The following is a 12,845-nucleotide window of genomic DNA, read 5'->3' as shown; positions in this document are numbered from 1 at the left end:
ATCTGAATGGAAGGTAACAAAGAGGCTTCTTTATCTTGGAATCTGGGGTTTTGTTTTAATGAGTGTGGAAATTTTGCTGCAATATTTTGTTGGAAACCCTTGTGTGATCATGTTGTACTCTTGGCTTTGGGGCATTTTTGAATTTTTGAGTTATTTGTGAATTGGTGAATCTATGCTTCAGGTCGGTGATGATTTTGTGGAAGAAAGCATTCAGATGATTGGAGATTTGCAATTTTAAGGAAAATTGGGTCAAACACATGATTTTTGAAAATTTTGGAATAAAACATGATTTTGGGAAATTTTGGGATTTAAATGAAAAACTGGGAAAATAGGTATTAAGATATGAATCTGAGAAAAAGGATTAAAATAAAATATATGAGTGCATGTACCCAGAAAAATAAGATGGCATTTCATTAAATAAAAGAAAACATGCATGGGCTCTTTTATTGAAAAGATGGGCTGAAGGGGTCTCAAAATATGATATGGGCTTGAATCCAAGGTGCAAAAGTTGAGCTTAAGTGTTGTGTAACAAACCAAACCCAACTCGTATTGAGCCCAGGGGTTGCCGGATTGCTTTGTGAGATGGTCCTAAGGCCACTCATGGATTGGGCCTGAGGCCCATATCAAAACAGTCCAAGATTCGGACCTGGTAGTGTCCAATCGAAGGGGTCAGGCCGAGCCCAACCCCAAACCTTTTATTTCCTTCCCAAACTCTAGCCGTTTCTATCAGCTCCTCTAGAACCTTCTTTCGGCCTCTACCCTCTGCTCTCTCAAACGGACCTCCATGGCCAAACTCTCAAGCTCCCTCTCTGAACAACAAAGCCACCACAGACGGTGGTCCAACCCTAAGTCTCCACAATAAATCTCACCGAGGCATCTATCTCTCACTCTAAACCCGAGCTCTCTCTCTCTCTTATCTCTGAATCTAAAGATGGCAGAACTTCCTTGCTCTGCCGAGACAAACGGCCATCACCCCCACGAGGTGGCTTCTCAATCTCTTTAATCAATGCAGAATATTGATTAACCTAATAGGCTAATTGTGGAAAATTCAAAATTTAGAAGCGCCAGACCTGTTAAGAGATTTGAAGAAATGTTTAAACAGATTCGAGAAGCTAATATTAGCCAAGTTCAAATCATACTTTGTGTAGAGGAAAAACTATAATATTTATGGTATGACTTTGTTCTCTGCCTTTCTTTAATCTTACAATTGGTTTATGTTGTTTAGCCCTTGACAATCTAAAACAACATAGACTGGTTGTAAGATTGAAGAAACGAAAATCCTCAACAGGAAATAAAGGCGATATCAGAATTTTTCCTCTTTGGCAAGACACAAAGGGTGATTTGAACTTGACTAGCTTCTCGAATATGATTAAACATTTCTTCAACTCTCTTAACAGGTCTGCCGCTACTAAATTCTGAATTTTCTTCAATTAGCTTATATGGTTGATCAATATTCTGCATCAATTAAAGAGTGAAACTGTAAGGTTGTGGGCTCTTGATATTGGCCACCGATTTCAAGATATAGAGCATATGTAAGAGCACAGCCATGTAGATTAGAGATGATTGAAGCTTTATACAAGCCTTTGGAAGATGGCAATGATAATGGTATCATCAGGTATTATTGGTTTGATTTATGTCCAAAATGTTTTATTAAAAATAACTGATGATGCTACAAAATTATACCACCTTAAATTGTCCATATGGCTCGTCTACAGAAAGAGAAGAAAGATAAGAAAAATGAGCATAGCCAAGTTGTGTCGTCCCTTCTTTGGGAACGGACGAGCAATGTCTCGTCCGTGGTTCCTTTGGGCCGGACGAGGATGGTCTCGTTCGCCACAAAGGACGAACGAGGAAAGCATGGCCATGCCGTGGCTCGTCCACCCTTAATTAGGGATAGACGAGCCAAGCATCCTTAACCAAAAAGGATCGAAACCTCCATTGCTCGTAAAGGGGCATCGGTTCAGATGAAACGACGTCTAAGGAAGTTATGGAAGTTACCTCCGATTTTACTTAGATATTTTTCCTCTCCATTCCAGCCTTCTAACTTCATCATCGGAGGGTTATAGGCCGGCCTCCACCGGTCTTCACTCTGATTGGTTTTGGTTTTACAGGACCCAGTTCTCAAAATTGACGAAGTCTGAAGATTTCCAACCCACTGATCTTCCAGAATTATCAATAACATCAAGATAAAAATATGTATTTTTATGCTTATTACTCTATCAAAATTTCCTTCAATACTAATAGTTTTGTTTTATATTCTTTTTAATTCGTAGATAAATAAACCTTGATGCACATTTTGTAAATTAGTGTTGCCACCGTACTTTAGAGTTTATAATACTGTATTATAGGTTACTTTTTGAATGGCCAAATGATCTCATATTTCTATTTTACTTTTAGATTACTTGCTGTCCCCCAAATATTAGATGCCTGATTCAATACATTGCAATTGATTTGCTTTGACCCTTCTACATTATTATTTCGCTCTTTTGAAAATCTTGAAGTCCTTATCTCTAAATCTCATATGTATTCAGTAAAAGATGGTAAAAAAGACATCTGATCTTCATATATTTGGATATGTTAATTCCATTGTAATGCTATAAACATAATTATCTTCTTATATTTGGATATGTTAATTCCAGTACCACTTAAAACAGAAATTTTCTTTGCCTTACAGGGAACTGCTTTTGGAGTCTGGACTTCTATCAAATAAGCAATCGTAAACCAACACAGATTATTGTGTTCAGGTATTAGATCACTAATGATTTTGGTTTGTTAGTCTGTAGGAACACTGCTGTGATTAAACCTCATTCATTTTAGTTACAAAAGGAAATATAGGAGCAACTGTGATTTATGTTTGTTTTTGGCTTTGTAGTCTTTGCACCCAATGCATGACTAGTTTGAAATTGCTTTTGGTGTGGTGATTTACGTCTCCCTTTATATTTCTTGATGCTGAGGACTTTTTTTTCCCCCTTTTAGGGACGGAGTGAGTGAATAACAGTTTAACCAGGTTTTGGACATCGAGCTGGATCAAATCAGAAGGGTTCTTTTACAACTTTGACCTTTTCTTTTCTTTTACATGAATTTTCGTATTTAATATTTCCTGTTGCAAATAGATATGCTCCTTGTGGATTCTAATATTAAGATGATTAGTTCCATGGCCCTGGTAGGTCCACAACATATTGTCACGTGGATTGTTATCATGTTATAACATAAAATATTTTAGGGCTTATGATGGATAACAATTACCTTAGAAAGACCAAGTGATTGTCTGGATTTTGAATCTCCAAAAGCTTAAAATAAGTTAATCTTTAAAGCTTATCATAAATAAATATTTTAAGTTCTGAAGAACTTTAACGACTTTTGCCTCAATTCCTGCATGTGCTCATGAAGGGAGTATGGATGTTAGGTTGTCTTAGTTTGCTGCTGATAATGGTATGTTAGTTTTGTTCTTGATCTTCAACATTAGCATAGTTATCTTCTTTAATTGCAGGCATACCAGAATCAATGGGAGGATATCAATCCCACGTTCACAGTGATCGTGGCTGAGAAGAATCATCATACAAAACTATTTCAAGCTGATTCCCTTGATAATGTTCCACCTGGTCTGTTACTTGCTGATGTTTATGTACTTATGATCTTCTCACCTCTAGCTGCCTTGACAGTCTCTCTTCTTTCTCTCCAGGGACTGTTGTGGACACAAAAATTGTGCACCCTAGGAATTATAATTTCTACATGTGTGCTCATGCAGGGATGGTTGTAAGTCTTTTTTTTTTGCTTTGATAAGAGCAATTAGTATGTGTCAGAAACTTTCTTCTAGTTTGAAGGAATCATTAAGTGTAGAATACAGCAGACCATAAAACAATTTATTGTCTTACCTCTACCTTTCATTGTTAGTTTGTTGTCTCTGGTAGATGTTTGGTGTCCCAATATTGAGATCTTTTAAAGAAATTGATATTTGATGAGACATGTAGGCATGATAGTGGAAAATAATTTTGAGTCTAATATTCTCATTCAAGCATCAATCCATTCTCTCAATTTTTTGGTTGATAACAGGGAACTTCTAGGCCTGCACACTATCATGTCTTGTGTGATGAGATTGGTTTCAAACCTGATCAATTGCAAGATCTGATCCTCTCACTATCATATGTGTAAGCTTTCAAATTCCTTGCTCCAACTGCCTATTATATGAGTCAATTTCAATAATTTATCAATAATAGTTGTTGTGCTCGCTTTACTCATTAGGTACCAAAGGAAATTTCAATTGGTAATTTCATTAATTAATGCTTTTTAAATTATTATTTTTTATGAAGGATTTGCTTAGGTGGCTGCTTTGCTGTTATTTCTCCATATCACCGTCATTTCTTTCTCTAGTGGCACCAATAAGATATACCCACCTTGCTGCACAACAGATGGGGCAGATTATGAAGTTTGAAGACTTTCCAGAGCACCCTACAGCTGAATTGCTCCCTAGGTTGCATAAAAATATTGAGGGTTCCATGTTCTTCTGTTGAGGCTATTCAACAGCCCTTTGTAGATACTGCTAATATCATAAAGTTTTTAACAATGCACATACTTGGGTGGCATACGTCTAGACAGGCAAACCTAGTTATATTCAGGTGGAGTGCAGGGATAAGCACAAAAGCATTCTTTTGTTTCTAGTAATGGATACTATCTACATTAGAAGGGTACTAGACTACTAGTGCTTGCTAAGACATTTGTGTTTTCACCTAGACCTAGTCTTATACTAGTGCTTTCCGTATGAATATGGATGACTGAACTCTGGTTCTCGTTTATGTTCACTGCTTAACTTTTCAAATTCAACATATGATTGGTATATTCTCTTCTATTTTCACTTAGAATATCTTATTCCATGCTTCCTCTCTCTCTCTCTCTCTCTCTCTCTCTCTCTCTCTCTCTCTCTCTTTTTAACCAAATCAAAGAAATTGTTGGAGTGCAGACTTTAGTGGAGGCGCAAGAGGGATGCTTGAGTTACGTATTTGCGCTCTCAAAGTTCGCTCTTACTGACTGAAAAGTGCAGTTTTAGGGTAATATTTTGAAAGGATGGTGTTTCTTATTTTTTATGAATTGAAAGAATGAGTTCATCGCACACAAAGTTCGAAACACTCTTTATGTAAAAAAGTTTTCCCCATTCTAAAATGCCCCTAAGTGAGTAGGTTTCAATCTCAGTAACATTAATATATTCTTATGGAATAACGAGAATAATATGGATCATGGATATTTATTTATATAAATTTCATATATTCTTGTTAAATAATACCCCTAATTTGTTAGTAATATATTCCATTTTGGGATATCCCAAAATGAAGTACTCTTTTTAATATTAATAAATAAAATTTTTATCTTACATTTTACCCTATTTAAAAAGTCAATACTATTCTTTTTTTTTTTTTTTATAGTTTAAATTAATGAGGATAATTTTGGAAACTTATACATTTTTATACAGCAGATAAGACAATAAATGATGCTTTTTTAAAACTTTGAATTTTTGAAACAGAACAAATAAATTATGACAGAGGGAGTATTTCTTTGGTGAGATCATTTCACTACCCATTCTTGAGATGATCTATAAACCACATTTCAAGAAGGACTAAGGAGGCTTTCAAAAAAAAAAAACTAAGGAGAAATCTGAAGTGCTAATAAATGCTCTTAGGGCATTAGTTAATAATCTATTTAAAGAAAGTTTTTATAGGGAAAAAAAACAATTAATGTTTTAGAAGTTATTTTCATTTTCCATAAAAGTGATGTCATAACTTTCATAAAATAGATTATTAACCAATAACTTAAGGGTATTCGTTAGCATGACCCTATATATAAAAGTTGAAGTTGGACATTTATTATTGTTACACTTCTGCTGAAACGCACTAGCTACCACATTATCCACTTACTTCCATCTCTCTCTCTTTTCTTATTAATTTCTCTTAGGGAAAGGTTTTGTTGCATATTTGTATGTAACAATTGTTGCATACACGGGTATGTAGCAGCAAAAAGAAAGAAACAAGTGTCTAAAGTCCACCTGATTATGTACATTGCACATGGCCTTTGAATACACATCTCTTTCTTTTTGCGGCTACATACCCCTGTATGTAGCAAAACCTTTCCCTTTCTCTTAACTTATTGTTACACTTTCTCAAACCTTTCCCCTTTCTTTTACCATTTCATCTTCCTACAACTAACTACCTTAATATCACTCATCATCTATCTCTTTATCTTCCTTTATTTTTAGCTCTTCTTATTCTCATTCTCTTACCATGAATTTCCAATTCTCTCTCACATTCTATGCATAGTTTTCACATACACAAAAGATTATTTCTCTCTCTTTCTTTCAATTTTTTTCATTTTTTGGTGGATTTTTTTATTTTTCATGCATCTTTACTTTACGTTGATGAAGTTTTGTGTTTTTTAATAACTCTATTTTAAGTTGATGTCATTTAGTTTTGTATTTTTAAGTTGTTATCTTTTTTTCATTTTCTTTGATTTTATAGATGTTATCCTATTGCATTATATAAAGATGGTACATAAGAATATAATGTTATTCTATTATATAGCATGACTTGGATAATTTGATGTTTATTACTATATCTTTTTGTTCTCGTTTTATTGTTTATAAATTTGTTCTCTCTCTCTCTCTCTCTCTTGATTTTTTATTCTTTCTTGCAACTCTACTTTAGGTTGTTGAATTATTGTATTTTTTAAAACTCTATTTTGGGTTAATACGTTTTAGTGTTGTGTTTTTTAGTTTTCCATCACAAGTAGTCTCTCTCCCTCTTATAGTTTTGATTTGATTTTTGTTTGAGTTAATACTTAGTTATTTTGGAAGTGAGAATTATATATATATATATATATATATATATATATATAAGTCTTGGCCATGCATTTGAATGTGTCTATCAATTATTTGAGTAATATTAAGTGCAATTTTTTTTATTATATTTTTTATTATCATAATAATCTCCTTTAAGAAAATGAGGAATTTGAATGATTTATTCAAAACTTAAAAAGTTTAACTTGCACAAGAAAAAATGAAAAACATTATGTATTATGACACAATTTCGAAGAATATGGACCACCTCATAAAGGAATAACATCAATTAAACACAGCCCAAAATAATAGAATGATATATTGGTAAGATAGAAAGATGAAACACAACCTTTAGTGCGATGGTCACTCCACAAGTATAAATGCTTGTGGGGTGTGGGGGGTAAGGAACAGAGATCAAGTTTCTAGGAGGGAGTTTCACACACATATACACTTAGATTAGGTTAGAGTAGAAATTCTATCTTGTAAAAAAAAAGATAGAAAGATGAAATAATTTAGAAATAGTTTAATTTTTAGGGAGAAGAATATTATTTTCAACAAATTTTAGAAAACAAAATATATATTATATGATAATTACAAGATAATAATGTATTTTCATGTATTGCATGAGCCTGTGACTAGTTAACATAAAAAGAAAGGAAAATAGGCATCTTTTTTTTTTTTTTTTTGAGAAGGAGGAAAATAGGCATCTATAATGTGTACTAAAGAGACAATATGTTTGTTTTGAAACGAATTTAATATACTCATTCATGGGGGAAATATAATTAGAGAATCAAAGATCATCCCACCTTATTTAATATAGAATTTTTAAAGTCTTCTATGTAAAAATAAACCCACTTTTAAGAAAAGTACTCAAGCTAAAGTCAAATCCAAAATATACCATTGACTCTCTCACACAAAGAATACAGCAACTATTGTATTTCACTAGTCATGTAAGTTCCACCACTAGAGTTCTAAACTAAGAGGCCACCGACTTTGCCAAATATCCAAAGTAAAGCCATGTCAGAATTCACAACAAGCCTACCATAAATCTCTCACTCCCTCCGATTCCCAAATCCCAAATGGCTAACCCTAACCCCAATTTCCGAAATCAAGATCTCTCTCTCCCTCCGATTCCCAAATCCCAACTGGGAAGAAGATCAAGGTCTGATATCGGCAAATCCGTCATAGTTTTTAGTGGTTATAATGTATTAGAACGAGAACCGACTTTGATGAAGGATGGAGCAAAGTATAAATGGTATTCTATTCCAGTCCCTTACTATGCAGCGTCGGATGATGAGGCAGAGGCAGAGGCAGAGGCAGAAAAAAAGCTGAGTCCGTTTTCCGTAGTGGAGCTTCCCAAACTGTTTTCCATTGCAGTTCTAAAATCATCTATATATTGTCTTAGCGACCCTCCTACAAAGACGTGGATTTTTGATGGTTGTTGTTGGAAGCTTGGTCCTCAAATGAATGTTCGTAGAGCTGATCCTGACACCATTGTCCTGAGCGGTAAGTTGTATGTTTTAGGTGGTTTATATGAGGATGCGAGAGAGGAATACATTTGGATGGAGGTTCTTAACCCGAAACGCAGAGCCTGGAGACCATTGCCCAATCCTCCATTACGGATTCGTTCCTTTGGCATGGTTTCTGCTGCTTTAGACCGCACTAAACAAATTATTGTGAGTGCATTCCTTAGGGGCGACTCCAAGGTCCACCGTTGTTATGATTATAGTGGTTGTGTGGTTTACATATATAATGTCCGTACTTGTTGTTGGACAGAACTTGAGCCTCCGACCATCAATCTACGTTGTGGGTCTCCAATTACGCGTGGTCTTGGTAATAGAGCTGTAGTAGGTGTGAATGATACCCTCTACTGGGCTTCGCTCAATGAGGATGATAGGCTTTTATTTGTCCATGCTTACTGTCTATATAAAAATCAGTGGTTCGAGGGCTCTATCAAACCTTGGGAAATCATTGGGTTGGGGTTGAAAGAAGATATAAGTTATATGAATAATCCAACTCCTGTCCACTTAGGCGGTACTAGATTCTGCATTCTATTTCAATCCTATCCGCGGAAACAGACATATGAAATGAAGCATGATTGGTATCTCCATTCGGTTGTATTTGATTTTTCTCTAGAATCAGATCCGGAGGAGGATTTCGGGATGCTGCATATTTCAGTGGTTTCAACCCAGAAATATTGTCTGGATCACAGCATATGTTTCAGTGGTGCTGTGTTGCTGTAAGTTTTCTTAGCTCTTTACAACATCCTCATGAGCCTTCTAAATGTCTAAATGTAACACTTCTGATAAAAAATTAACATTATTGCAGGGATGGTGGTGCCTTTAATCGCATGTTGCAGAAGAAACCAAAGTTATGTGCAGATTAGTGTGGGTCACTTCCTTCAAGCCTATATTTCTCCATTCCATCTTCAAGGCTGTTGGTTTTTTTTCTTGTTATATTTTTATTGTGGTTTGGAATTAAGGCTTCTTCTTGTTGTTTTGTGTTTTTATGTGGATTGGTAACATTACATAGACCGATAAAAGATTGATCTTGTAATAGCTAACGTGATCGAGCAAAATGGTCTAATTGACCTTCTTTACTGTGGTTTAGTTGCTTTAGCATCATTGTTAATCCTTGACAGGATTTATGTCCTATTTGTAGATGCAAGGGAAAGTGGAAAATTTTTTTTTTTTCTTTGTTGGGTTTTATTATTTGGTACAAATAACAATGACGAATAAAAGACTTAAGTATTACAATAATTGAAACATAACATAGACAGATAAAAGACTAGCCTTATAATAGCTAATGAGTCGAATAATATGGACAATGGTCTAATTGGCATTGTCTCCCTTTGGCATAGATGCACCTTCATCATTTTTGCTCTTTATTTAATATGGTTATTTACTTGATATGAGCAGTTGATTGATGTCACTTTCTTATTCGAAACTTTAATTTCAATAAAATGTTTTTGTTGTAAATTGTGGTAAATAAAGTATATTTATGTATTGTTATATTAAAACTGACCATGCAGTAGTATCAACGGAGTTGGCTAACCGCACCCTAGCGCATGAACTATTTTTCCACAAAATTATTATTGTAATTGCAAATTTATAACCACCATTGAAAAATTGAATGAAATAGAATTATATAGTTATTGTTAATCATCTTCTCCTTTAATATGATGGCTCCATGGTCTTGTTTTGAGATATATATTTCCAATTTTGTTGTTTTAAGTTCTATTAATGGTTAATGTAGTGATGAAATATTCTTCTCACCTATATATTGTGCTTTTGTTGATTTAGCTGGGACGTGGAGCAGACAAAGAGACCATTACTCCAGTAAGATGCTCAAGTGGAATCAGAAACCAATTCACTTGTCCATGATGACCCAACTACAGGCTCTATTTTAGTTTATGATTCTTCATTGCATAGCGAAGCAATCATTTTGTGAGTAAGCCAGTAATTAGTTGCTTTGTTAGTTTGATTGGTTGTAACACTTGTTATTGATACTATTTATCAAAAACACTTGTTATTGATACTGTACTGATTAGTAGTTCTCTAATTGACTATTAATTTCAGATCCTTCTGATTTTTATTTCAATCTTCTAATGAGGAATTTAGGATTTGCATTAACGAAATGGTGGAACCAATGAGGTTTTAGTCATTCAAAAATTCCTTCAATATTCTGATATTAACCAACTAACAGTAAGTTCTCCATGCCTTCTTTTCAGATTATAAGACTTCCCTTATCCAAATACCACGTCGCATATAAGCAATGCTTCAGTTTGACCATCACTGCCAATGGATATCTAATTTGTGGTGAAGGTGATAAGTTGTACTAAATAGTAGGTCAGTTCATAGAATAGGTAGATATATGTGGGAAAGACATTCCTGGTACAATTTTTATCATCTCATTTGTATCTCTTCTTTACTATTGTTTCTTTTGGTTGTTGTTAAAATATTTATTGTTTTTTCCCTCTTCATTTCATTTATTCTTCTATTGTGTGAATAGTACAGAATGATACTAAAAATAAAAGAGATGCTATATGTGATTATTCTACTTGAAGCGTTACTTTTTCTTCTTTTATTTCATTCCTCAAGACCAACCCATATGATTGAGATTATGCATCGATCTTTCAGAAGAACAAGGAGACTTATTTGTTTTTCTGCGTGGGAACTTTGAGTTCATTCCTTATGGCATCTGTTGCAATTCAAAGTGCTTGGGTTTAATTTTGCATTGATCTGTACATTTTCTTCATCTCATTCCTCCTGACCAGCTTATATCATTGTGATGCATCTTGAACAAGAACAAGAGAGACTTCTTTGATTCACCTACTGCCTTTGATCGAGGGACTTGAATTGGTAAACCTTATAACAACAGACGAGAAGTAATTGGGGCACTGTAGGCAAAATAGAATATTTTTTGAAGAACAAGAATTATCTGGAATTTGTCTTCAATCATACAACAATTTGTTTGTGATTATTATAAGCTTGTGATGGTGATTGAATGCTAGGTACTGATTATGTAGTTTAAAAAAATTGGGATGAATAGAAAGTAATTGTTGAATTATTAGGATTATAATATTTGGTATTTGTTGTTGTTTAGTTAACACAAGGGCTATGATGTCCCATGATATTCAAATTTTATGTTATTCATAATTTCATTACATTTTGGAGTTCTGGTGTGGCGTCTGTAGCTATTATGTCCATCAAAAGAGAATAAGGGTGTGTTTGTTTTCACTAAAAAGGGTTTCAGGAAATCACTTTACACCCCTCTATGTGTTTGGTAAGCACAGAAAATTGGGTCAAACGGAAATCAATTTCTGCGTTGACCGTAAAATATCCCTCTTGGCCCGTAAAACCAATTCAGGTTGTATTTTACCTTCAAAGGATTTCCACCCCAGGAAAATAAAAGAGAGAGAAACAGCAAGCTACCCTTCGCACCCCAACACTGGCGAGTCGCACCCCAGCGCCACAGAGATCGCACCACCGAGATTGCACCCCAGCACTGGTGAGTCACACCCTAGCACTGGCGAGATCGCACCCACTTAACCTCATTGCCATGCTCCACCGTTGCATGTCTCTGGTCCACCGCCGCCATCACCACCCTCGCCATCATCCAAGCTACTCTCCTCCATGAGCTTCGATCCACATCCAAGCTACCTGTCTACCCACATAACCCAATTCCCATTTCAGTGAACCCACACCCACCCGATCTAGCTGCCGCCATCCTCCGTTGGTACCGATCTCTCTCTTTCCCGATCTAGCCGCCGCAGTCCTCTGTTGATACCAATCTCTCTCTTTCCCGATCTATCTCTCACTCTTTCTTCCTCATCTCACCGAGTATATTATGTATTTATTGTGAATAAAATTTGTTTGGTTGTGTTAAGGGTATATTTTAAAATTTTTTGGTATAAAATTTGTTTGGAAGCGGAGAAAATGTGAAGCATTTGTAGGAAAATAGCATTTTCAGAATGTTACCAAATACCGAAAATCGTTTTTCGGACTATTTTCTACTGCAGAACCAAACACCCAGATTTCATTTTCTTTATGGAAATTCATTTTCCCCTACATTTATTTCACACTTGGAATTCGATTTACATCGAACCAAACACAGCCTAAAATTCAAATCATACCAAATTATAGCATAAATAAATTTATTGTAGTATAGATATGTAGGTAAACTTGATTTTCGTACAGTTAAATGCTAATGAGATGTGCAAATGAGCTCTCAAATGGCCCTTCCTTGTCCCATTGCTAGTCCCATAATAGTAATACATAAACCTTGGTCGTTTAGAGATACAAAGAGTCCAATTCAGTCTTCGAGATGTAGAAATGAATATTGAAACCCAGGTAGCAGTAGGTTCTCCTTGCCTGTAAGCCAAATCAATCAGGGTTTCTTGAGAGAGGCAGAGAAAATTTCTTCATCAACAACAGGTTGTCGAAGTTTGAGCCCTCAAAAGAGGTCCATATGATGGTTTTTGAGGCAATGAAATTTTATACGCTCTTAAAATCATAATATGTTT

The 12,845-nt window shown here is 35.0% G+C and overlaps 1 protein-coding gene and 1 long non-coding RNA gene across 4 annotated transcripts; both read left to right on the top strand.

Annotated features, from left to right (window-relative positions):
* The first annotated feature begins 1,431 nt into the window (after positions 1-1,431).
* On the top strand, positions 1,432-3,473 carry LOC136064903 (uncharacterized). Its single transcript, XR_010626552.1, has 3 exons — positions 1,432-1,615; positions 2,675-2,744; positions 2,977-3,473. It is a non-coding gene; the product is annotated as an uncharacterized LOC136064903 (long non-coding RNA).
* A 4,330-nt stretch (positions 3,474-7,803) lies between these two features.
* On the top strand, positions 7,804-10,802 carry LOC111993750 (uncharacterized). Of its 3 annotated transcripts, XR_010626551.1 has the most exons (4): positions 7,804-9,059; positions 9,149-9,207; positions 10,123-10,266; positions 10,551-10,802. XR_010626551.1 is itself a non-coding variant. In XM_065767347.1 (3 exons), exons 1-2 carry the CDS (start codon positions 7,900-7,902, stop codon positions 9,204-9,206), a joined length of 1,218 nt encoding a protein of 405 aa, XP_065623419.1. In that variant the 5' UTR covers positions 7,804-7,899; the 3' UTR covers position 9,207; positions 10,123-10,392. The 3 variants fall into 3 exon arrangements, 2 of the variants coding, with proteins under 2 accessions (XP_065623419.1, XP_065623420.1); XM_065767347.1 differs by lacking the exon at positions 10,551-10,802 and having other exon boundaries at positions 10,123-10,392; XM_065767348.1 differs by lacking the exons at positions 10,123-10,266; positions 10,551-10,802 and having other exon boundaries at positions 9,149-9,513.
* The last annotated feature ends 2,043 nt before the right edge of the window (positions 10,803-12,845 follow it).

The sequence above is a fragment of the Quercus suber genome, unplaced genomic scaffold, assembly GCF_002906115.3.
Source record: "Quercus suber isolate HL8 unplaced genomic scaffold, Cork oak 2.0 scaffold_796, whole genome shotgun sequence".
NCBI classification, from domain to species: Eukaryota; Viridiplantae; Streptophyta; class Magnoliopsida; order Fagales; family Fagaceae; genus Quercus; species Quercus suber.
Note: the sequence above shows the minus strand (reverse complement) of the source record. Positions and strands in the feature narration are given on the sequence as shown.

What these genes read in the sequence shown, in the direction of transcription:
- LOC111993750 (XM_065767347.1), top strand. Translation starts at nt 7,900, where the DNA reads ATGGCTAACCCTAACCCCAATTTCCGAAATCAAGATCTCTCTCTCCCT. An exon ending in TTCAGTGGTGCTGTGTTGCT is followed by an intron (nt 9,060 to 9,148) that starts GTAAGTTTTCTT and finishes ACATTATTGCAG; the next exon opens with GGATGGTGGTGCCTTTAATC.